Below are 22,567 nucleotides of genomic sequence, written 5' to 3'. Positions count from 1 at the left end.
CCGCGCCGGGGGGCCCTGCTCGGCGCTGAGGCGGCGAGGGCGGACCCCGCGGTGTCCCGGGTCCCGGGCTTCGGCAGAGCCCACCGCAGCCGGAGCCTGGAGCCGCGAGCGCTCCTTGGTGTTAAAACAGAGCGGGTGCGAGGGGCTCCCTGCTTCCGGCGCCACCCCCCGACAGGCCGCCCCCACGTGGGGAAGAGAGAGGGGGCGAACGTCGGGGACTCCACCCTGTGCCCCCAGTCGGGCGGCGCGGCAGCCGGCCTGCTGTTGGCCAGGCCTAGGGGTCCCGGGGTCCCGGAGGTCTGCAGCGGGGCAGGTGCAGGGGAGCTGCTCCTGAGATCTCTGCTCGTTTCTTCGGCGCAGAGGCGGCCTCTGGTGCGTCCCTGCCCACCATGGCCAAGCCGACAAGCAAGGATTCAGGCTTGAAGGAGAAGTTCAGGATTCTGTTTGGACTGGGCACCCCGCGGCCAAACCCCAGGTCTGCAGAGGGCAAGCAGACGGAGTTTATCATCACGGCGGAAATCCTGAGAGTGAGTGAGCTGCCTGCGTCTGTCCTGCCAGCCTGTCGGGAGATGCGAGGAAGGCTGGGTTTGGTCCCTCACCAGCTTCCGCCAGAGATGGGTTGCTGGCGACCGGCTGCTCAGGGCTGCTGTCCCCAGTAGCGCAGAGGCATATATGTCTTTCCTTCGGAGATTCAGGGAGTCAGGGTCCCGGGGACTTGGTCCAGCACACTAGAGGTAGTATTCAGGCGTTAGTGCAGGAAAACCTATCCTACGGACATGGCCTAAATGCGGTGGCCGGCTTCCCCTTGCGATCAGGAGGGTAGCCAGGCGTTAACTGGTAATTTGTGAGTTCCTGGGAGGAGCGGGTCTTTGTTTTCCCGTGTGCGTGGTGTGAATCTTTCCACCACACGCCTGGCACCGTGTGTTATAAATGTCGGATTTTTGCCCTTGTGAAGTTTCCCATTGAGGAACAGCCAAAACGTTCATCGGCTGGTGAACGTGTAAACAAAACGTAAAGGGAATGAGGCATTGACCCCTGCCATAACGTGAGTGAACACTGAAAACATGCCGAGTGAGAGAAGCCCGGCACAGAGGCCCCCACGTAGCGTGTGATTCCATGTCTGTGAAGTGGGCAGAACAGGTAAATCCATAGAGACAGAAAGTTTGTCGGGGCCCGGGGGACGCGCCATGACTGCTCCCAGGTTTGAGGTGATGAGAATGTTCTGGACTTAGTGGAGGTGGTTGCGGGCTGCGTGAATGTACTAAAAACTGAATTGTACAGTTTTAAATTCCTCAAATGGCTGATTTTGTTATGTAAATTTCATCGCAACGCAAAGAAACGCAGCCTTGAAAAAGACGAGTGGTCTGTGATCACCCCACTGAGACGGAGCAGTAAACTCCGGGCGATTCCTGATTCCAGAACGACCCGCAGCAAATCTCCAGTGTGGGAGATGCGGTACAGCTCTCGGCGTGGTCTTTGATTGGCGGTTGTGGAGACCTGTTGCCTGAGCGCCGGCCCCTTTGCCTTCTTTCGTGTCTCTCCAGGAGCTGAGCGTTGAATGTGGCCTCAACAATCGCATCCGGGTGATAGGGCAGATCTGTGAAGTTGCAAAAACGAAGAAGTTTGAAGAGGTAAGGTCTGCCTCGGTTGGCTGCTGAATGGCGGGGAGCTGTTGGGAGGGCTTGTTCGGCTCTTTCTGGGAACGGGGTTGGCCGCTAACTGCTAAGCTTAACCTGCATCTTAGTGATGGGGAATCTTCTGGAAACGCGTGGAGTATAACTCTTAGGGGTCAGTCACACGTGGAGGGACTGAGGCGTTTCCGGCAGTTCCAAGAAAGGTTTACGGCGACTGAAAACACGTGCTTGCGTGCCCTGTCACATTTCAGACTTGGGGGCAGGGAAGTAAAGGAACGTCAGCAAAGAGCCTGAGTCAAGGCTTAGCAGTTCTGGTGTGTTCCGGGGAGAGGTGTCTGCTTGTTTCGGGCCGATGTTTGCGGGCTCTCTCCGGGCATCCCGAGGACAGAGTGGGCAGCTGTCAGGAGAGCACGTCAAGAGCTCTGCTGCAGCCTTGTCCCGAGTTTTGCGTGAGCGACTTGAGGGGAGACTTGGACTTAGCAGATTGGCATTTGCTAAGGGGGAGGGGAGAGCAACCAAGATGTCCACGGCAGGTCGTCTAAAACTTGCGGGCTACTCGTCAGCCGGAATAAATGTGACAGTAGGCATCTGTGTTGGGAAATTGTGGGTGTGGGCGTGCAGTGGCCCGGCTGCCATCGCCTGAGTAGACAGATAAGCCCGAGAGGCTGGCAGAGTCCACAGGCTCGGTGTCTGCCTGTTGTTGTGGCTTAGGTTGCATCAGTAGGAGTGTTGAGCGTGGGACAAAGGAGGAGAAAGTTCCAGAGTATGCTGAAGTAGTCAGGATGTCGATCAGACAACATCTAAGAGACGTTTAGTCCCCTCCTAAGAGAAGTGAGCCCAGGAAAGGGTGAGTGGTTAACGTGGAGAAGAGAAGGTGACGTGTGAGAGGCTGACCCTGGGTAGCTGTGGGGAACAGGATCCCTCTCTGTGCGCTGAGTGGGGCTTAGTGAGAGGAGGCAGATTCCAGAAGCCCACACGGAGGTCTTGGCCATGGTGTGGTTCAGGGTGGCCCTCAGCTGGTGTGTGTACACAGGGAAGCCAGGGAAGCGGGGTTTCTGCCTCAGGCTGCAGACTTGGGACCGCCTGGTTCTGAGACTCCTTCGGCAAGCTCGAAAGGGGGTTCCTGGCTGATCTCTGGGGCAACCGGGACGACTCCCCTAGCCTGCTGCTCTCCTCTCTCCCCACAGGCTGTGGCCGGGACCGGTGGGGTTAAGTAGCTTGGAGCTACACCTGTGTCAGGTTCAGGGTCATGTGGGCTGTGCCCGGTACACGAGGCATGGGCTTGAGAGGAGTGGGTTCTACGTCCAAAGGACTGTTCCGCTCCGTGCTTTGCTCATGGTACTGTCCTTTGAGTTGAGGGGCCAGCACACCCTAATTGCTGTCCCCTCCCTGCTGGTGGCAGCATGCAGTGGAAGCGCTCTGGAAGGCCGTCGAGGACATGCTACAGCCAGAGCGGCCACCGGAGGCCCGGCATGCGGTGCTGGCTCTGCTGAAGGCCATCGTGCAGGGGCAGGTAACGGCGGGTGTGTGCGCCGGCGGAGCTGAGACGGGTGGGGGGGGTGTTGTGGGGCGGCCCGCTGACGGCCCCTGCTGTGCTGTGAGTGGACTCTCACCTTTGATGAGGGTGCCGGGCAGGGGGGGTCTGCTTCCCAGGGGCTCCACAGCAGGACCGCCTGAGTGCGTATCCCCCTTGGCTCTCCTGCAAAATGGGGGTGCTTGTTCCTTCCTTCTCAGGAGCGTTTTGGGGTGTCAGTGAGGCGTTTCGTGTAAGTTGTCAGGGACGTGCCTGCCACGAGGGAACGGTAGTTATGTGCTCTGGCTGCCCCCATCCCCCTGCCCCGGCCCGGCTCCTGTCAGCCTTCCCTAGAACTGCGGGCGGCCTCACCATTCCTGTCTGGAAGGCACCCTTCCCTCTTGGAGTTTTCCTCTGGTCCTCCAGCTGCTTGCAGAGGCCTGTCGCCTCCTAGTGCGGTTACACCGTATTTGTCATCGTGGGGCACAGACGTGTCTCTTCCCAGCCACTAGCCCCATGAGGGCCTGAACTGTGTTGTCCCCTGCTGTGTGCCACCACCGTGCCCGGAGCTCGCACGCAGTAGGTGCTCTATACACACACCTATCTGGAGCTGCTCCGATGTGCCCAGTGTGTCTCCTACAGTCCTTTCTGTGGGAAGGAGAAAGGGTCCCGGGGTCAGGAGTCCTGGAGCCCAGTGTACTTCCTGCACGGCCCACAGCTGCTCGGGAACCCCAGCTGGGGGTCCTGGCGGGACTGCTGACCTTGTGGTTTTACCTTCAGGGGGACCGCTTGGGCGTTCTCAGGGCCCTCTTCTTTAAGGTCATCAAGGATTACCCCTCTAATGAAGATCTCCACGAAAGACTGGAAGTTTTCAAGGCCCTCACAGACAATGGGAGACACATCACATATTTGGAAGAAGAACTGGGTGGGTGCCGTGTCGGGTGTGAGGTTTCTCTGGCATTGGGGATCAAATTTGATCCGGGTTGCTGCAAGGCTGCTGAGGCTGAGAGCGAGTGCTGCAGTTTACAGGGATGGCCTGCAGAGGGCGCGGTACCCCGAGGTTCCGCTCACCTGTGTGCAACCTAGATCAGCTGCCCATCTCCCGGGGAGCCTGTTAGAGATGCACAGTCCTGGGCTTCGCTCCAGCCCCGCTGGCTCAGAATCCCTGGAGAGTGAGGCCTTTTAGCGGGGCAGCAGGTGGTCTGAGTGTTTTGTAGGGAGAGTGTGCTGCTGACCCAGCATCAGTCTGTTTTATTAGAGTGCCCTAATTTCTGGGTTTCTGGGGCGCTGGGGCCATCTCGCTATGTCTTCTTCCCGGTCCTCTGCTCCGGGCCTGACCTCCTAGCCCTCTCCTTGGCTGGCCTTCCTCTCTTGTCCTGATGGGGTGACGTTTCTCTGGGACTTGAGGTTTCTTACCACTGCTGTGGAGAGAAGACGAAGGACAAGTCAGTCTGACTCGGGGCCAGAGATGGGCCTCAGCTGTCAGTTGGTCCCCAGGACAGGTGCTGACTTGAAGCCTGTCCTCAGGTTTTCTGAGGTTATTTGGCCAGTAGTCAAGAGTGGCTTTTTGTCTCTGTTGAGAGGCACTCGGGGAGGGGGAGGGGGCCGGGAATTGGCCTCCTGGATGCGTGCTTGGTGATGCTCACAAGCCCCGCATCCCGGGCTCTGAGCATCAAACGCACAAACTCTGCTACTGCCTCTCGGCCTAGATGCCCTCAGTGCATCGTGGGGGCTGGTAAATTCCCGGGTCCGTGACATGCTGACCTGTTGGGCTCCAGCGAGCCTCTGTCAGCTCCGTGCACGGCGTCTTGTCGCACGGGGGCCAGGGCTGCGGTTGGCTGCAGTGAGAGGGACTGGGGTGTCTTCCCGGGGAGGAGGGGAGTGGGCAGTACATTGTCCTCCCCTTCCCCCCAGCTGGGTTTGTGCTGCAGTGGATGGACATCGGCCTGTCCTCAGAGTTCCTTCTGGTGCTTGTGAACTTGGTCAAATTCAACAGCTGTTATCTGGATGAATACATCGCATCAATGGTCCAGTAAGAACAGTTCCGATAACGTTCCTCCCACCGCAGTCCTGCCGCCTCGGGCTTTTATTTTAGCTCTGTGTTGGGAATAAAGCTGTTGAAGTCAGCAAACGAGGGGAGAGGTTGGAGCAGCTACAGACATCTTCTACCTCAGTTGATAAAACGATAGCATTTTCTCTTTTACAGACGAGTAACGTTGCCCGATGTTTCTTGACTATAAGTTTTGGCATCATTTCTTTCGAAACACTCTGTGAAATTCGTGAGGGCACGGGTGGGGTCTTGTTGGTCTGTATGCCCAGCCCTGAGCAGTGGCTGGCACAGAGCGGGCACCTGTCAGTGGGTGAGCGGAGCCCTGAGGGGGATGAGTCCTTCCTACAAGGGGGACTTGTAGAGTCACCAGAAAGTGAGACAGAGCCACGCAGCTTCTGGGAAACGTCCCTCCACTGACTTGGCATTTCTTCCAACAGCATGATCTGCCTGCTGTGTGTCCAGACTGTGTCCTCCGTGGACATAGAGGTCAGTAGCTGGTCCTCCCAGGGACGGTTCCTCTCCCTCTCCTTCCGGGCAGGCCAGCTGGCATAGTGCTTGACAGCATAAGCTCTGGGGTCAAGGCCTGCACTGCCCCTCGCTGGTCATGTGGCTCTGGGCTGGCTATAGTAGGAAGCACGATTGGTTGGATGATCTCCGCCGTGGGGGTCATGGTTGAGGGTGGGATGACCCACAGTGACGGGTGACACTCGTCACTCTTGTTCTAAGAAGGCCGCTTTGGCAGTGGGGAAGTGTGATAGTCACTGACTAGACAAGGGCGGGAAGGAGGCTGAGAGTGTCCCCCCTGCAGGTGAGAGGTGGGGCAGGGCCGACGTGACCCCTCTCTCCACCCCGTCAGGTCTCTCTGCAGGTGCTGGACGCCGTCGTCTGCTACAACTGTCTGCCGGCTGAGAGCCTGCCCCTGTTCATCGTCACTCTCTGTCGTACCGTCAATGTCAAGGAGCTCTGTGAGCCTTGCTGGAAGGTGGGGGTCTTAGCTGTTGTTCTGGACAGTTCTTTCCTGGATGGATAAGACAAGGCCCGTCTCTTCGGTGAATGGCCATCTGAGTCTCAGGTGGCCAGACCGTGCCCTGGGGAGGGGAATCCAGTAGCATTTTCCCCGGAGGTTGAGCTGAGGTCAGGGTTTTGGGGGCATTTTGGAAGCTGCTGCCTCTGTTTGGGAGGCGATGGTGGAGGGCCAGCCGGACCTGGGGGGCTCCAGAACAGTGGCTGCCTGAGGCTGGCCCACGGGGCCCGGGGCTCCTATCTGCCGGTCTCTAATGATGGTGTGCTGTGTTTCCCAGCTGATGCGTAATCTTCTGGGCACCCACCTGGGTCACAGTGCCATCTACAACATGTGCCGCATCATGGAGGACAGGCGAGTGTGGGCAGGGCCCTGGGGGGACCGGTGAGGGCGAGGCGGCTTGGTCCGCGGCCACAGAGCCGCCTTGGGGAGGCTGGCTGTGCTGGGTCCTGCCTAGCAGAGGCTCACAGGGAGCTTCCCTGTCCCTCTGGTGCCTGCTCCAGAAGCTTGCACTAAAGCCAGAGCTTATGTCTCCCGTGCCTGGTCCCTGTCCTCTCTTCTGCTGGAAAGTCAGAGCATCCAGAACTGAACCCGTATCTACCACCCCCCCCTTCGGGCCTCCTCCGGGGAGGCTGCCTCACTGCTGCTTCTGGTACAAGGCCCTTGCCCTCACCTCCCCCAGCCAGGCTGTCACAGGTCTCTCCCCATCTAGGGCCTCCGCCCCTCTGCCCCCCACTCTCCCCACTGGCCTCCTGTACCCTCTCATGACCTCTTGGAGTCCCTTCCTCCGCACAGCGACTCCATGCCCTTTTCCCAGCACCATGGGACTGTGGCACCATTTGCTCGGAGCCAGGGTGGCTCCCACTGCTCTGGGGATAAGAACGAAACCCCCCGTCAAGGGTAGGGCCTGGGTGGCCTGCCTTGCCTCAGCCCGCGGGCCTCTCGCCTGTCCTTGATCTTCTCCCAGCCGCCCGAGGCCTCTGCACATGCCGCCGCCTCTTGCTGGCGTGACCTTGGCCGAGCTTCTGCATGTGTTTTGATGTAGCACGGTCCTTGGTTTCCTGACCGCCTGAGCCAGCTTTGTTCTTTTTTTTTTTTTTTTTAATTTTTTTCAACATTTATTCATTTTTGAGAGACAGAGACAGAGTGAGTGGAGGAGTAGTAGGTAGACACAGAATCTGAAGTAGGCTCCAGCACTGAGCTGTCAGCACAGAGCCCGATGCGGGGCTCAAACTCATGGACTTCAAGATCATGACCTGAGCTGATGTCGGATGCTTAACCGGCTGAGCCACCCGGCGCCCCTGAGCCGGTTTTGATCTATCCCGTGGCTTCCCCTCTTAGCTGTCATTTGAGCTAGAAACTTGGCATTTCCTTCTGCGGTTCTCTGGTTCGCACGTGTGCCTCTTACACCTTCGGCAGCCGGAGGCTGGGGACTTTCTCTCACCTTCGTGCCCTGGCGTCTGGCAAGTGTGGGGCGAATGCATCGCTTAGGACGTTGAACCTGGTTGTTGCTACTGGCCCGTGTTCCCTGCCCGCCACCTCTTTGCCAGCTTTGCTGCTGGCCCGTGAGAGCAGGGGCCTCGGGGAGGCCGCCTGGGCTCCGCTGACCTCTGCTGTCTCTGCGGAACGCTTTCAGAGCCTACATGGAAGACGCCCCGCTGCTGAGAGGGGCCGTGTTCTTTGTGGGCATGGCTCTCTGGGGGGCGCACCGACTCTACTCGCTCAAGAACTCCCCGACATCCGTGCTGCCGTCGTTTTACGAGGTACGGTGGTCTCTGCGCGCAGGGAGCAGGGTCGGGGACTCCACAGTCACAGGCCGGGCACAGGCCCATTCGAGGTGCGTGCTGCTGCAGGGGCTGAGGTGCCGTTTGCAGCTTGGGGACGAGATTTAGGACCATCGGAAGGTTTTATCTTCAAGCACACCTTGTATCTTACGAGCTTTATCTTCTGTAAATCAGCATCAGAACCGAGTCAGATTCCCCCTGGTTGGTGGTTTTATGTCGCCAGGCGCTAATCTCAGTCTTGGTGTAGCACGAGGCCAGCGAAGTAGCTCGCTGCCACGGTGCTGACAGTGTTCAGAGCGCTTGCCGTGCACGTCGTCACACAGCCGTCACGGCCCCTGGTGAGCTGGGGCCGTCACACCATCCTCTTAGCCGCCGCGTCGTGTCCAGGCTCACGCTCCCTCTCCCGAGCTGCTCTTCCCGCCGTGCCTCTGCCTCCCGCGGCGTGGAAGGTGCGGTCCCTGCACGGTGCCTGTCCCGGGGTGGCTTTCACATTCTGCTAGGCTGGTGAGCCAGTGGCCCAGAATTTGTAGTTAATGGTCTGGCTGAGTCCAGCCCTTTGGAGCCGGTGTAGAAAATGCTTGCAGGCTCCTAAGATCCTCTTTCTGTGGCCGTGACACAAGTGTGGGGACCGAGTCCCCCTAAAGCCTCTTAAGCTAGGTTTGGAGGGCCGTGTGAAGGGGGGCTGGCTCCCTATGCATGAGCAGGCAGAGGCTGACTGCCAGGTCTCTTGTTCCAGGCCATGACCTGTCCGAACGAGGTGGTGTCCTATGAAATCGTCCTGTCTGTCACCAGACTCATCAAGAAGTACCGGAGGGAGCTCCAGGCTGTGACGTGGGATATCCTGCTGGACATCATCGAACGTCTGCTGCAGCAGCTCCAGGTGAGGCGGCGGGATGGCCGGCGGCCCAGGGCGGACCGCGACCGGGCGCTGGCCGGCCACAGGGCCCTTCCCGGCTGGCTGTGGATCCTCGGGTGCGGCAGGCTCACCTCCCCGGGGGACGGCCCCCTGTGCGTTTTGCTCCCCTCCCCCCAAGCCTGCTGAGGCCACGCTGATGGTTCTCAGCGGTGTCATCTGGCCGCCCACTGAGGATGGCTGGTTTTGCCAAAGCTGCTCCATGGTTTGGAGCAGGAATATGCGGGCGAGCAAGGGGGCAGGCTGGTGTTGATCCAGACAGTAACACAGCAGATTCCCTTCATGGCCCGTAAGTGGCTCCCCAGAGCATTCAGCACGCCGCCCGTGACTTTAGCGTAGCTTTGGAGGAAGCGTTGCCACATCAGGAAGGGGCAATGCTGGCGGCACGGGAGCCGCAGAAGAGACGAGGCTGTGTCCGGTGTGGCCTTAGGGCTGGGTCTCCTGGGGGACTAGGGTGGCCGGTGTGCCGGCGGGCGGAGGACTGGAGCTCGGCAGCGACTGGACTCTCGTCCCTCGGGGCTTGGCTGCTGGGCCAGACCCGTGCAGCGGAAGTCACTTCTGTGTGACTGCGCTTCGGCGTTTCAGAGCCTGGACAGCCCGGAGCTCAGAGCCATCGTCCATGACCTGCTGACCACAGTGGAGGAGCTGTGTGACCAGAATGAGTTCCACGGCTCGCACGAGAGATACTTCGAGCTCGTCGAGAGATGTGCAGACCAGAGGCCGGTGAGACCTCTTCTCCCTCAACTGGGCGGGGCCTTGGTGCTTGGACAGGAGGCTGGTTTAGGTCAAGCTTCTGGGGGAGAAGTGGGACCCCTCAGCTCTGGGGGCCATGGCCCTGCGGGTCTGAAACCAGTTTCCTTGAGTTTGAGATAAAGGGCTAGCAGGCTCCTGCTTTTCTGGGGTCTGTGCTCCAGCAGGGAAGTTTGCTGGGGCATCAGCAAGCCGAGCGAGCGTGGGTCTGTTACAGTCGGTGCTAGCCTAACCATCAGCTTCCTCCCACCTGTCTGGAGGAAGGTGCTGGCCAGCTCCAGGGACACCTGCTGCTTGGTGCGTCTGCCCCCGGGCCACAGGCTTTGTTGGCACCAGAAACGCACAGCCTGATGCCAAGGCTTTGATGTGGGTTTTTAAATGAATTTTCACTGCTGCCATTAGAGCCTTTGTTGTGTAGACTTCCCACCTTGGGCCTCTAAGTGGCTGGCGTCCCCGAGGAGATATGCCCCCCCAGACCAGCAGCACGGGCCGTGTGTGTGTGTGTGTGTGTGTGTGTGTGTGTGTGTGCGCGCGCGCGCGTGCGCGCCCGCCTGCGTGTAGGAAACCCTCCTCGAGGGCAGAGCAGCTCGGTAATGCCAGGTGTTTCTTATTTTGACAGGAGTCCTCCCTCCTAAACTTAATAACCTACAGGGCTCAGTCCATCCATCCGGCAAAGGACGGCTGGATTCACAACCTGCAGTTACTGATGGAGAGATTCTTCCGGTAGGGAGCCTTTGGAGACCTGTGTCTGTGCTCAGTCTGGCACATAGGGAGTCAGGGCTTTCCTTTTTCCGTTTTTTCTTTTTTTCATTTCTTAACGTTTATGAGAGAGAGCACGCATGCGCGCGAGTGTAAGTGGAGGGCAGAGGGAGAGAGACAGAACCCCAAGCTGGCTCCATGCTGTCAGCGCAAAGCCCGATACAGGGCTCCAGCTCACAAACCGTGAGGTCGTGACCTGAGCTGAAGTCAAGAGTCTGACGTTGAACTGACTGAACCACCCAGGCGCCCTCCTTTCTCAGTCTTGAAAGGACTAGTTCTCCCTGTGCAGGAAAAGGTTTGTTTTCCAGTAGGACAGAGTCCTCTGAGGCCCCTGCACTTAATTTCTTCCTGTCGAGTAGTTGTGTAAAAAGACACTCTCTCCAAGGGCTGAGCTCTCTGCCCCTTTGCCCAGTGTTGGGTCTAAATGTCGAGAAGCTGGGCCCTGTGCAGGGTCTACCCTGCTGCAGAGGTGGGTGGTTCTGGGGGCTGGGGCCCAGGGGCAGCCCTCAGACTCAGGCTACAGGTGAGCTAGGGCCTGGTGGAGGCTGAGGCTGGCAGCCGTGCCTCCCCCCACCTCTAGCAGCTGTGTTTCCCCCCCCCCCACCTCTAGCAGCCATGCTCCCCCCATTGCTGCCTCTAGCAGCTGTGCTCCCTTGCCCCACCCACCTCTAGTAGCCGTGCTCCCCCGCCCCACCCACCTCTAGCAGCCGTGTTCCCCCCATCGCCACCTCTAGCAGCCATGCTCCCCTGCCCCACCCACCTCTAGCAGCTGTGTTCCCCCCCCACCTCTAGCAGCCGTGTTCCCCCCATCGCCACCTCTAGCAGCCGTGTTCCCCCCCCACCTCTAGCAGCCGTGTTCCCCCCATCGCCGCCTCTAGCAGCCGTGTTTCCCCCCCATCGCCGCCTCTAGCAGCCGTGTTTCCCCCCCATCGCCACCTCTAGCAGCCGTGCTCCCCTGGCCCACCCACCTCTAGCAGCTGTGTTCCCCCCCCACCTCTAGCAGCCGTGTTCCCTCCCACCTCTAGCAGCCGTGTTCCCCCCCATCGCCGCCTCTAGCAGCCGTGCTCCCTCGCCCCCTGCCCACCACCACCTCTAGCCGCTGTGTCCTGCCCCCAGGAATGAATCCCGCAGTGCTGTGCGCATCAAGGTGCTCGATGTCCTGTCCTTTGTGCTGCTCATCAACAGGCAGTTCTATGAGGTACGAGTTCTGGTGGGGGGTGGGACACCGGGATCAGTGGGCTCGAGGTGCGTTTGTGAGCTGTGCGGGCACTGCGAGTCTCCTGGGTGTGCCCTGGACTGTGTAGCAGGCTTTCTTAAGTCCACATTTGCTCCTTTGTTACTTCTTGCGTCCTTCTGTTGTCCGGAGCCCGCTGCCTGGCCTGTGTTGAGCCTAGAGACCAGTGAGGGGCCCTGACTCCATTCCCCCCCGCAGGGATCTCGCCCCAGTAGTCACCTAAAACACAAAAATTCTGGACACAGTCTTGCGTGAGGACGTTTTCTTTTTGCTTTGGTGTCACTCTCTCTAATCCCAGCTTGACCTCGGTGGTTCCAGGCCCTGCCTGTGTCTCCACTGCCAGTTTTTTCCTTCCGGCCCATCATGTACTTGGTCTGTGGCCAGAGTCCATCTGTCCTTCAGAGACATCCGTGTGCCCCTGCCCTTGTTCCCCTGCTTGTATCCCCTTTCCTCCAGGAGGTGCACTTCAGGCTTTGCCCCTCTCCCTTAGCCAGCCTTCCTGCCATTGCCCGTGTTCCCAGCACCTGTCCGCCCTCTGCTACCCTCTTAGCTTTCCCTTTGTCTGCATCTTTGTCCCTTGGAACCCAGTTCAGTGTTGCCTCTTCCAGGAAGGCCCTCTGGGTTCTCTGTTCCCTCATGTCAGGGTCGGTCTTGTCCTGCTCTCTGTTGCTGTGGTGCTTTGTACCTGCAGCCGTGAAAGCTCTTGTGGCCGGTTATTGAGGACTCTGTGATGTCAGGAACGAGGTCTTCCTACCCCAGTGCTCGCACGCAGGGGGCCCTCCGCCTAGGAGTGTTCTGAACCGTGACGGTGAATGTCAGGAGTAGCCAGGACGCTCACTGCTGCATCACACCTGGGCCTGGGCCCAGCCACGCAGAGCATCCCTCAGGTGCTGCCACGCCTCTGCCGCACGTGGCTCACGTGTGCCCACTTGTGCCGCCACAGGAGGAGCTGATCAGCTCGGTGGTCATCTCTCAGCTCTCCCACATCCCGGAGGACAAAGACCCCCAAGTCCGGAAACTGGCCACCCAGTTGCTGGTGGACCTGGCCGAAGGCTGTCACACCCACCACTTCAACAGCCTGCTGGACATTGTGGAGAAGGTGAGAGCCCCTCCGGCGGGTACCTGGGCCGCCAGAGGGACCCCTCTTTGTGGCAAAGCCCTGCAGGCGGCGGTAGGCTCTGGGCTCTCTGCCCCCATTCTCCGCAGGGCGATCGGTGCGCCTTGCAGCAGGGCTCCTCCCACGGCAGGGACGGGCAGCGCTGGAGACCTGGCCGGGCCTGCAGCTGGGGCTCCTGGGGGGGCGGCCGGGAAGCAGGCTTCGGCCCAGTACTGCTGCACAGCCAGCACGTTTTTCTTTTAATGCTGAAATACGTTGCAGTTTCTGAAAGGTCGGTCCCTCAGGTGTGTGAAGTGCAGCTTTTGAGAAACAGGAGAAAGTATCAGGTCTGATGGTTGCTGCCGGAGGGAGGCCTGAACCGCGAAGGTGAGCACACGTGTTCTCTCTAAAGGTGATGGCCCGCTCCCTTTCCGCACCCCCTGAGCTGGAGGAAAGAGATGTGGTGGCATATTCAGCCTCCTTAGAGGATGTGAAGACTGCCGTCTTGGGGCTCCTGGTGATCCTTCAGGTGGGCCTCTGCTCTTCCGGGAGGTTGCGGCGGCCAGCTGCCTGTCGGGATGCGTCTCCTGGGACCCCGGGCACCCCCTGGGGGTCGCAGAGGGCAAACTGGCAGTGACCCAGACCCCTCCGGTCGTGGGGTGCGGGGCTCCCGAGAGCTGTGGGGAGGGGTGGACAGGGTCGGCCAGAGCAGTCTGTGCGGAGATGCCCCTGAGTCAGTGCCGGGACTGTCCCCTCAGCTCTCACCGCAGGCCCGCCATCGACGCTGGCCCCGTGGGCGCTGGGGTTCTTTGAACAGCTTTGTTGAGATGTAAGTCATAAACCACGTAACTCATCCACTTAAAGTGTGAGGTTTGGTGGCGTTTTCAGTATCTTCAGAGTTGTGTGGGCATCACTACGGTTTTAGAACATCCTCGTTCCCCAGAAGGAACTCCGCACCCGTTAGCCACCCCCCACCTCCCCTCAGCACCCCTGCCCCTGGCAGCCTCTGGTTCGCTTTCTGTCCTGTGGGTCTGCCTGTTCTGGACATTTCGCAGAAATGGAATCCCACACCACGAGCTCCTGTGGCTCCTCCCCGTGGCGGCAGGCGTCCGTGCCTGCTCCTCTCACGTCCACGGCTCGTAGTCACGTGCCGGTGTGCCTTGCCTGCGTCGTCTTTGTCGCTCGATAGACACGGTTTCTTTCCACCTTTTGAGTCTCGTGAATCACCCTGCTGTGAACACTCCTGTACAAGTTGCTGTGTGGACATAGGTTTTCGTCTCTCTGGGGCTCCCCCCTAGCAGAGGAGTCCTGGGTCAGACGGTAACTCTGTGCTTCGTTTGAGGAGCCGCCAGCCTGCCTGCCTCTGGGCTCGCTCCATTAGACCTTCCCGGGAGTGGGTGTGAGGTTCCGCTTCCTCCACATCCTCGCCGGCACTCCTTCTGCTTTTCTTGAGTGTAGCCGTGCGGGTGCCTGGGAAGTGCTACCTTGCTGTGGCTTGACCTGCTTTCCCCTGATGCCTGTGACGAGCGGCCTTTCGTGTGCCGATCGGTCCCTGGTGTCACTTTGGGCACAAGCGTGTGCACATCTTCTGCTCGCTCTTTAACTGGGTCTTTGCCTTTTCGTTGAATCGCGAGAGCACTTTGCACGCTGTGAACAGGAGTGGGTTGCCAGCTAGAGGGTCGGCACGTACCCTTTCCCTCAGTTGTAGCAGCATGTCCTCGCCCTCCTGTGGCGTGGCTGTCCCCCCGTGTCCCTGAGGGTCGCTGGGGCCGTGGCCTCTCCCCTTCATGCCCCAGACAACCTCCGCCTGGGCTCTGCCGTCCGTCTCAAAGCACCACAGTGTGTGTTGAGGTTACTTGCAGGTGTCAGTATTCCGTGAAGCAGAGTGTTCGAGTCAGTTGCCTCGGAAACTTGCGGTTCATGAGCTGTTCAAGGGCGTGGCAGTTTCCCATAGCGCTTACCCGTGACGACGCTCTGGTGTGCGAGCGTGAACTGGGGGAGGAAAGCCGGGCAGCCCATCCCCGGTGCCCCTTCACGGAGGCCCAGCTCTCTTGACCGCCGTGACGTGTGAGGGAGCATGGTGGGCTGAGGGGCCTGTGGCCTGAGCGCCCCCAGGTCCCTGCCGCAGAGACGTGAGAGAGGCCATCTGTTACCCTCGCCTGGGACCCCAGCCCTGGAGACCTGTGGGTGGGGCCACAGAGCCAAGCTGTTTCCTAGTTGTGGCAAAGTCTGGGGCCAGGCCATTTTTGTTTGCTTTTTATGTAATTAAAAAGTCATCCATGGGGCGCTTGGGCGGCTCCATCGGTTAAGCGTCCGACTTCGGCTCAGGTCATGATCTCATGGCTTGTGACTTCGGGCCCCATCTCAGGCTCTGTGCTGACAGCTCAGAGCCTGGAGCCTGCTTCGGATTCTGTGTCCGTCTCTTACTCTGCCCCTTCCCCACTTATGCTCTGTATTTCTCTCTCTCTTAAGAATAAATGGTAAAAAACAGCTTGATAAGTCATTTATGCGTTCACTTAAACAGTGTACACACAGCAGAGAGTTAGATTGTCTCTCTTTCCTGCAGAATGGGCAGGCAGCCGTCCCGTCCTCTTCTGTTCTCTCTGGACCTGCCCCTGTGTTGTCAGTGTTGTGCCCGGCTCCCTCCCTCCCCCCACCTTGTTTTGTTAATGAGTTGTCTTTAAAAAGAATAGCAGTGACACGTGTTTTAAGTCTCACTGTTCTCTTCAAGAGTACCACGGACCACAGAGGGGTCCCTGCTGTCCCTGGGCGGCCCATGCCACCCCGAAGCCCCCCACACCAAAGTCTTACCTGGCCTCTCCCAGGCTCACCTATCAGGGAGGTGGGGCAGGAAGGGGGCTACAGTGGGATGACAGCCCGGTGGCCGGTGAGTGGGCCCCCTTACCCTCCTTGAGCACCCCGGGGCCTCACGCCTGGTCTGTCCGCTTTCCTGGTAGCAGAGAGAACGTGCTTCCAGCCCACGGGGGTCTTGTCACCCATGTTGCCGAGTGGTGGGCCATTGGACAGATTTTCCTGATTTATTAGGAGAGTTCCCATTGAGGGCGTGAACGTGTCGTTGTTCCTGATTTTTTCCCCATAACTGAGAGTATGTACATGTGGAGTGTCCATGGGACGAAGTCCCTGGACTGGAATTAGTGGCTTGAAGGGTCTGTGCCTTCCAGGGCATGGCAGACCCCTCCCAGTTACTTGGGGAGGGCTTGTCCTGGTTCCTGGGCACGAGGGTGCTGGCCGCATGGCTGCGTTTCAGCCTGCTGCCTTCCGAGCGAGCGGCGTGCTCTCTCTGCAGACCAAGCTGTACGCCTTGCCTGCCAGCCACGCGGTGCGTGTGTACGAGACCCTCGTCAGCCACCTGCAGCTCCACTACAAGCACGGCTATACCCTGCCCATCGCCAGTAGCATCCGGCTGCAGGTAGGAGGGCCAGCCGGCTGTCGGTGGCCGTAGTGGAGCAAGCTGCGCCTCAGGGCTGCCCACGGTCCCTTCCTGGGGACCTGCTGGTGACATCAGGGACCTCGCTCCGGGGAGGTGGCAGGTGGTCCCAGGAGGGGACTTTGGCGGACTGTTCCATCCTTAGCACCAGCTGTGGCTGCAGCCTCCCCAGGAGCTGCTGCCCCTCCCTTTGCCTGCAGTGCGTGTGCCTCTGCGTGTGCAAGTCTGAGCCCTCCCGTGGCCTCAGGTGTGGGCAGAGAAAGGGGACTGCACTGTCTTTCAGGGTGGCGTGCAGCCACAGCCTGGTCTCTGCTGGGGCTGTGGAGTCTCTGGGGGCGGGGTGCGGGTGGGACTGGGCGGGGCTGTAGGGCGCAGGGGCGGGGCTACGGGTTGGGCTAGGTGGAGGGGCGGGGCCGGGTGTGGAGGGTCGCTGCTGCTGAGAGAGCTGGCAGGACTGACTGCTCTGAGGGCACCGCTGAGCAGAGGCCTCTGGGACAGAAACGCTGGTCCCTTCCAGAGCATCCGCGTGTCAGGCAGCCCCCTGTCATTTGGGCAGCCCAGTTAAGTGACCTGTTGTTCATTGGAGGAAGTGACAGCACCCGAGCAGGGTTCTGGTTTTTTGGCACCCTGGGCTGCGTGGTGCTGCCCAGCCGGCGTGTGAGATGCCCTTTCCCTCCGTCGCTGGGGCGGGCCCCGCTGTGCCTGGCATGAGGCCACGGTGTTGTCCCTGCCGTGGGGAGGGCGCACCTCCGCGGGCTCTGAGGGAGAAGGCAGGGATGCCTGCGTCTCGGCCCCGGTGCCTCTTTGTGCACAGTGGAGTCGGGGCGCGTTGGCTGTTAGCGGGAACGGCCCTTTCTGAGAGGTGCCTGGGTGCGAGTGGACGGCTGGCGTTGTCCCTGCCTTGTTGGACCTTGCCTTCTCTTTGCAGGCCTTTGACTTCCTGCTGCTGCTGAGGGCGGACTCCCTGCACCGCCTCGGCCTGCCCAGCAAGGACGGGGCTGTGAGGTTCAGCCCCTACTGCGTCTGCGACTCCACGTGCGTGTCAGCCCTGCTTCTCCAGTTCCGGGCCGTGGTGTCCACCGCCATCTGCCCTGGGGTGGCCCTGGGTCGGCCCTGGGTCTGTGCGAGTGTCCAGAGCCGTCCTGACGACAGTGTGGGGCGGGGCCGGGGGCCAGCACCTGTCCTGACCCCGTGGAGTGGGGGCTTCGGCCTCAGGGCTCCTGCCACTTGTCTCCACAGGGAGCCAGAGAGAGGCTCTGAGAAGAAGGCCGGCGGCCCCCTGTCGCCTCCCACCGGGCCATCCGGCCCAGCACCTGCCGGTCCCGCTGTGCGGCTTGGCTCCCTGCCCTACTCCCTGCTCTTCCGGGTCCTGCTGCAGTGCTTAAAGCAGGTGGGGTGGCTGGTTCCTTAGCTGAGCCAGGGCACACCGAGCGGTGGTTGGTGCCGCCCACGGGGTATGGTGCCTGTCTCTGTAGCGGCGACCTTGGTAGGTTCACCCCAAGGTCACAGCGGGGAGCATCCGCCGTGCGCAGCCATCACCTGGGGCTGGGCACAGAACCGAGGAGACCTTCCTGCCTGGGCGATGGTTGTGGTATGATGTGGGGGCGGGTAGGCAGATAGCCGGGATCGCGAGACTGGTGTGCCTCAGAAGGAGACTCGGGTGCACTGAGCCCCGGTTGGGGGCACTTGGAGGGGAAGGTGAGAGGTTCCAGTGGCAGGAGTAAGCCGAGCCTGCAGGCAGGGTAGGTGCAGTTCTGGCGGCAGGAGGCAAAGCTGGGGCCGTGACACGGAAGGGGAGGGACAGAGGCCTATTCCCATACAGGGTCCGGGGAGAGGTGATGTGGCTAGCAATGTGGCACAGTGGGGCTGGGAAGCCTGCAGGGGCTTCGGTGAGCCCTTGAAGGCCACGAGCAGGGAAGCGGCTTCCCTGGGGCGCTGGGCGTTGGCACTAATGGCTGCCGTTGGACACTTCCTGTGAGAGTCTCGAGGCCTCCGAGTCACAGGTGGGATCTGGGGAGCGGCTCTCTGGTTTGGTGGCCACTGAGCTTACGGCTGGCGGCCTCTGGAAGTTGCGGGGGGGGGAGGGGGGCTACGACCATGTTTTCCCGTTGCCGTGTGCCCAGGTGGATTTGGGTCCTAGAGTGTGTGTGTGGGCTTGTAGATTGTTCAGGAACGCTTGCCGCCTTCTCTTTGAGCTAGTACACGAGCTTTTTCCTTGCTGCATGTTCACTGTGCTCCGGGTGGGCGTCAGTCAGCATGCCGTGGGCGCCGTGCCCTGGACGGGCAGCCTGTGGGTCACTGTGGGGACACGGGGAGGGGGTCAGGTGTGGGGAGTCCCGGGGCCGGCTCAGAGGGGAGAGGCGGTAGGGGCCGTGCACCGGGCCTCCCGCTCAGCCTGGCCTCGGGAGGGCGGCCGCCGTCATGCCGGGGTGAACTTTCTCGGAGGGGCACGTGCTTCTCGGGCTGCGGGCACAGAGGGCGTCCAGAGGTCACGCAGCTCAGACTGCCCAGCTCAGACTGCGCTTCGGGCCCTGAGACGCATCTTCTGTCTGCAGGGCCCAGACGGTCCCCGCTGAACGGCCCTTTTTCCTGCAGGAGACGGACTGGAAGGTGCTGAAGCTTGTTCTCGGCAAGCTGCCCGAGTCCCTGCGCTTCAAGGTCCTCATCTTCACGTCCCCGTGCAGCGTCGACCAGCTGTCTTCCGCCCTCTGCTCCATGGTAACGTCACCACCCACATCAGGGCTGCAGCCGGTGCCTTCCTCCCAAGGACCGTGAGGCCCCGGGAGGTCAACCGTGGAAGCCCGAGAGGGCGGTCTCCCCCAGAGACACACCCCTGTGTGCAGTGCACATCGCGTGTGGGGCCCTGTCCTTTCCCAGCTCAGGGGCCGGAAAATGGGAGGCCTTACTGAAGGGCTCGTGAGCCAGATGTGGTATTTTGAGTCCTTCCGCCGTCTTCCTCACCCCTCACCGGGGCTCCTGTGACACGCTCATCCCCTCTCCCACTGTCCCTAGCACACCAGCGTGGGCGCCCCCTGCTGCACACTTCTGGGAAAAGGCAGACCCTTGGCCAGAAAAGGAAGTGGGAGAGCCCCCACCCCCTGGGCTCACGAGCCTTCCTCGCACGGGACCTGCATTCTCACGGGCTCCCCCGCACCCTCGGCCCCCTAGCGGTCTGCCTGGCTCTCCGCCCGGGCCTCACATGGGGGGCCTTGGTCTTTAGCTTTCAGGTCCCAGAACGCTGGAGCGGCTCCGAGGCACCCCGGAAGGTTTCTCCAGGACCGACCTGCACCTGGCTGTGGTTCCTGTGCTGACGGCGTTAATCTCTTACCATAACTATTTGGACAAAGCCAGACAGGTACCGGGTGGGGGAGGGACAGGTGAGCTCATGGTGCCGGCATTGGAAAGCCTGGGTCCCAGGATGTTTTCTCTAGCCGCACGGGCCGGACGTTTTTCTCATGATCCGGGTGGCTGCTCGGCCGGGAGCTGGCCTTGCTTCCTCCGTGGCCGCCGGACCCCTGCTGGCGCGGCGCTCCTGCGTTCCCTTCCGGGTGGTGTGGGCTTAATGCGGTGTCGACTGTCGACCCCACGTGCAGCAGCATTTTTTCTCTCTGCGGAGCCCCGCCTGCTTGTCCCGCCCTGGCTTCACGACAAGCGCTGAGCCACTTGGCAGAGCTGGACCTGTTTTGAGAGGCCAGGCAACAGGGTCCGGGACGCCTGACTTCTGTCTGCCTCCACGTCTGTCGTCAGGTGCAGAAGCACACGGCAGTGCTCCTCCCCTTTGTTCCCCACCGCTGGGCACAAGGCCCGTGCTGCCATCACATGGGCTGTCTCGGTTAAAGTCCCGATGCTTCCCGGTCACTCTGCCTTCGTTGACGAGGGCACTGAAGTCTTAGGTCGGGTGGTCCGCTCACGGTGACAGCTGGCAAGGAGTGGGGCCTCGACTAGCCTCGGGCCGCTCTGAGCCCGCATTCCTGGTCGTGGCAAGGTCGGGAGCTCACGCTCCCCGTCCCCTCCCTCCCTCCCTCCCTCCCTCCCTCCTGACTGCACCGTCTCCTATGTGGCTCGGCCTGGTTCGTCCTGGCTGTGCCCCGTTGGGCAGCAGGCCGTGCCGGGGTGAAGGTTTCCCGAGAACCCTTGAGGCCCAGGGTGTTCCTGGCGGATGGGGCTGGCTTCAGGAAATCGAAATCCTCCACGGGGCCCTGAGCTACCGGGTGGTTTGGCCTGAGGCTGTGGCTTGAGCGGGAGCTGCCTCCTGCTGGGTACTGGCTGCCCGGAGCTGTGTGGGCCTCTGCCCGTCTTGCTGCGTCGGGCGGAACCTCCCCCGTAATAAGGTTCCGTGACCGGGGGGCTAACGGGCCCAGCGTGTCCCGGCTCCGGGGTTGGCTGAGGAGCCGGGGCGGGGAGCGTCGCCTGCCGGCGTTGGCCGGTCGGAGGTGCCAGGAAAGGCCTGACCAGAGCTGCCCTGCTGTCCCTTCGCCTCGGGTGGGTCCACCTCCTGGCCCTGTGCTGCTTATGTGCTTAAGGACCTGGGATGAGGCGCTTCACCTTCCTAAGCCTCGGTCTCCCCCTCTGTAGAACATTCTGGAGTGGGGTGAGGGGAGAGAAGCCTGTGTGTGGGCAGGAGCAGGGGTGCGGAGGGCCGGCCTGTGGCGGGCTGGGTCTGAGGCCCCCGTGCTGCCCCGCAGCGGGAGATGGTGTACTGCCTGGAGCAAGGCCTGATCTACCGCTGTGCCAGCCAGTGCGTGGTGGCCCTGGCCGTGTGCAGCGTCGAAATGCCCGACATCATCATCAAGGCGCTGCCTGTCTTGGTCGTGAAGCTCACACACATTTCGGCCACAGCCAGCATGGCCATTCCACTCCTCGAATTCCTGTCAAGTAAGCATCCGCCTGCATGCTTGTCGTTGGGGGGGGGGGGGGGGGGCGGTAGACTCTTGGGTTTGGGGCTGCAGTGTACCCAGAATAACCTGTGTTGACTTCTCTGAGCTCATTTTGCTATCTCTCTTGGGACATAGGTTAGTGAGCAGTCTCCATGGAGCACCTGGGCTGTGCCATGCTCTGTTGCCTCAGGGCCTTTGCACTTCCTACCCCCGAGCCTTAACTGCTTTCCTTCCTGGCCTTCGAGTGGCTGGCTCCATTCTCATTCTCTTAGTTTAAATGGCATTGAAGCCTCTGTGTTGCCCGACATGGGTCCCTGCACTTGGCCTGGCTCTCGGCATCCTCTTTATTCCCCTCAGGGCACACACCCTACGTGTGAGCTCTGCCGAGGGGCTTTGCTGATTCGCCTCTCAGACTGTGACTTCCTGGAACTCGGGCTGCCTCACTCACCCCTTCGTTCCCAGTACTCTAGTGCTTGTCTGGCCCTCAGCAGGGTGGGGGACGGGAGCAGAGCAGGCCACCAGCACTTCTGTAAAGGGCCACACGTTGGCCTTTGCTGTGCATTCTCTTGGTTCGTAGCTTTTAAAAACATAAAAGCCGTTTTTAGTTCACAGGTCATGCAGACGCAGGCCGCTGGCTGGCTTTGGACCGGCGACCGTGGCTTTCTGGCCCTTGGAATAGAAAGTTGAGGGTTGAGGGAAGGTCATGCTCAAGGAGGCTGCGAGCTTCACTCCTTTGCAGCCCTCTTCAGTCAGGGTGGCCACGCCGGCTTTTGGAAGTAGCACAGGACCCTGGGGACACCGGGTGTGGGCCTGCCTTGGCCCAGTCCCCCTCACCGGCCGTGTCCCTGTCCCACAGCTCTGGCCAGGCTGCCTCACCTCTACAGGAACTTTGCCGCTGAGCAGTACGCGAGTGTGTTTGCCATCTCCCTGCCGTACACCAACCCCTCCAAGTAAGTGCCGGTCACGTCCCTCCCTGTGACCTGGGCCAGCTCGCAGCCCCTTGGAGCAGACAGCGTGCTGGTCTTTTTTTAGAAAAAAGTATTTTAAGAGACAGTACGTGCCAGGGAGCAGGGGAGGGGCAGAGAGAGAGGAAGAGAGAGAATCCCAAGCAGGCTCCACGCTGCCGGTGTAGACCGATGCGGGGCTCGAACTCGCGAACTGCGAGATGACGACCTGAACTGAAATCAAGAGTCGGACGCTTAACCGACTGAGCCACCCAGGTGCCCCTGCGTGCTGGTCTCGGTCCTAGGATGGGCCTGTGGCCTCTGGGCCCCCCTTCTGCGCTCGGCTTGGCACATCAGCCTCGGGGGCCTGGACCAGGCCAAACCGCTTGTCTTCCTCCTCAGGTTTAATCAGTACATCGTGTGCCTGGCCCATCACGTCATAGCCATGTGGTTCATTAGATGCCGTCTGCCTTTTCGGAAGGATTTTGTTCCTTATATCACTAAGGTAGGCCGGAGGAGCTCAAACTCCTTGCAGGGTGGGACC

General features: G+C 60.7%; 1 protein-coding gene across 18 annotated transcripts in view; it reads left to right on the top strand.

Moving 5' to 3' along the window:
* The window catches only part of TSC2 (TSC complex subunit 2), a 35,307-nt gene that overhangs the window by 209 nt on the left and 12,531 nt on the right, over nt 1–22,567 (top strand). For 4 of the 18 annotated variants that reach the window (XM_045047554.1, XM_045047558.1, XM_045047557.1 and 1 more), the window contains exons 2-24: nt 361–527; nt 1,545–1,631; nt 3,037–3,147; nt 3,928–4,072; nt 5,062–5,179; nt 5,635–5,683; nt 6,054–6,179; nt 6,499–6,572; nt 7,855–7,981; nt 8,739–8,882; nt 9,501–9,638; nt 10,285–10,388; nt 11,541–11,622; nt 12,602–12,757; nt 13,167–13,283; nt 16,062–16,184; nt 17,131–17,237; nt 17,442–17,592; nt 18,798–18,920; nt 19,423–19,557; nt 20,888–21,077; nt 21,936–22,029; nt 22,426–22,528. In XM_045047554.1, coding sequence (XP_044903489.1) covers nt 390–527; nt 1,545–1,631; nt 3,037–3,147; nt 3,928–4,072; nt 5,062–5,179; nt 5,635–5,683; nt 6,054–6,179; nt 6,499–6,572; nt 7,855–7,981; nt 8,739–8,882; nt 9,501–9,638; nt 10,285–10,388; nt 11,541–11,622; nt 12,602–12,757; nt 13,167–13,283; nt 16,062–16,184; nt 17,131–17,237; nt 17,442–17,592; nt 18,798–18,920; nt 19,423–19,557; nt 20,888–21,077; nt 21,936–22,029; nt 22,426–22,528 — 2,742 coding nt within the window. In that variant the 5' untranslated portion in view covers nt 361–389. Of the gene's footprint in view, nt 136–360; nt 528–1,544; nt 1,632–3,036; nt 3,148–3,927; nt 4,073–5,061; nt 5,180–5,634; nt 5,684–6,053; nt 6,180–6,498; nt 6,573–7,854; nt 7,982–8,738; nt 8,883–9,500; nt 9,639–10,284; nt 10,389–11,540; nt 11,623–12,601; nt 12,758–13,166; nt 13,284–16,061; nt 16,185–17,130; nt 17,238–17,441; nt 17,593–18,797; nt 18,921–19,422; nt 19,558–20,887; nt 21,078–21,935; nt 22,030–22,425; nt 22,529–22,567 lie in introns of all 18 variants that reach the window. The other 14 variants (XM_045047550.1, XM_045047549.1, XM_045047542.1 and 11 more) reach the window with 7 other exon arrangements.

This window comes from Felis catus, chromosome E3 (genome assembly GCF_018350175.1).
Source record: "Felis catus isolate Fca126 chromosome E3, F.catus_Fca126_mat1.0, whole genome shotgun sequence".
In the NCBI taxonomy this organism is placed as follows: Eukaryota; Metazoa; Chordata; class Mammalia; order Carnivora; family Felidae; genus Felis; species Felis catus.
The sequence above is the reverse complement of the archived record's forward strand: the minus strand, read 5'-3'. Positions and strand labels throughout refer to the sequence as shown.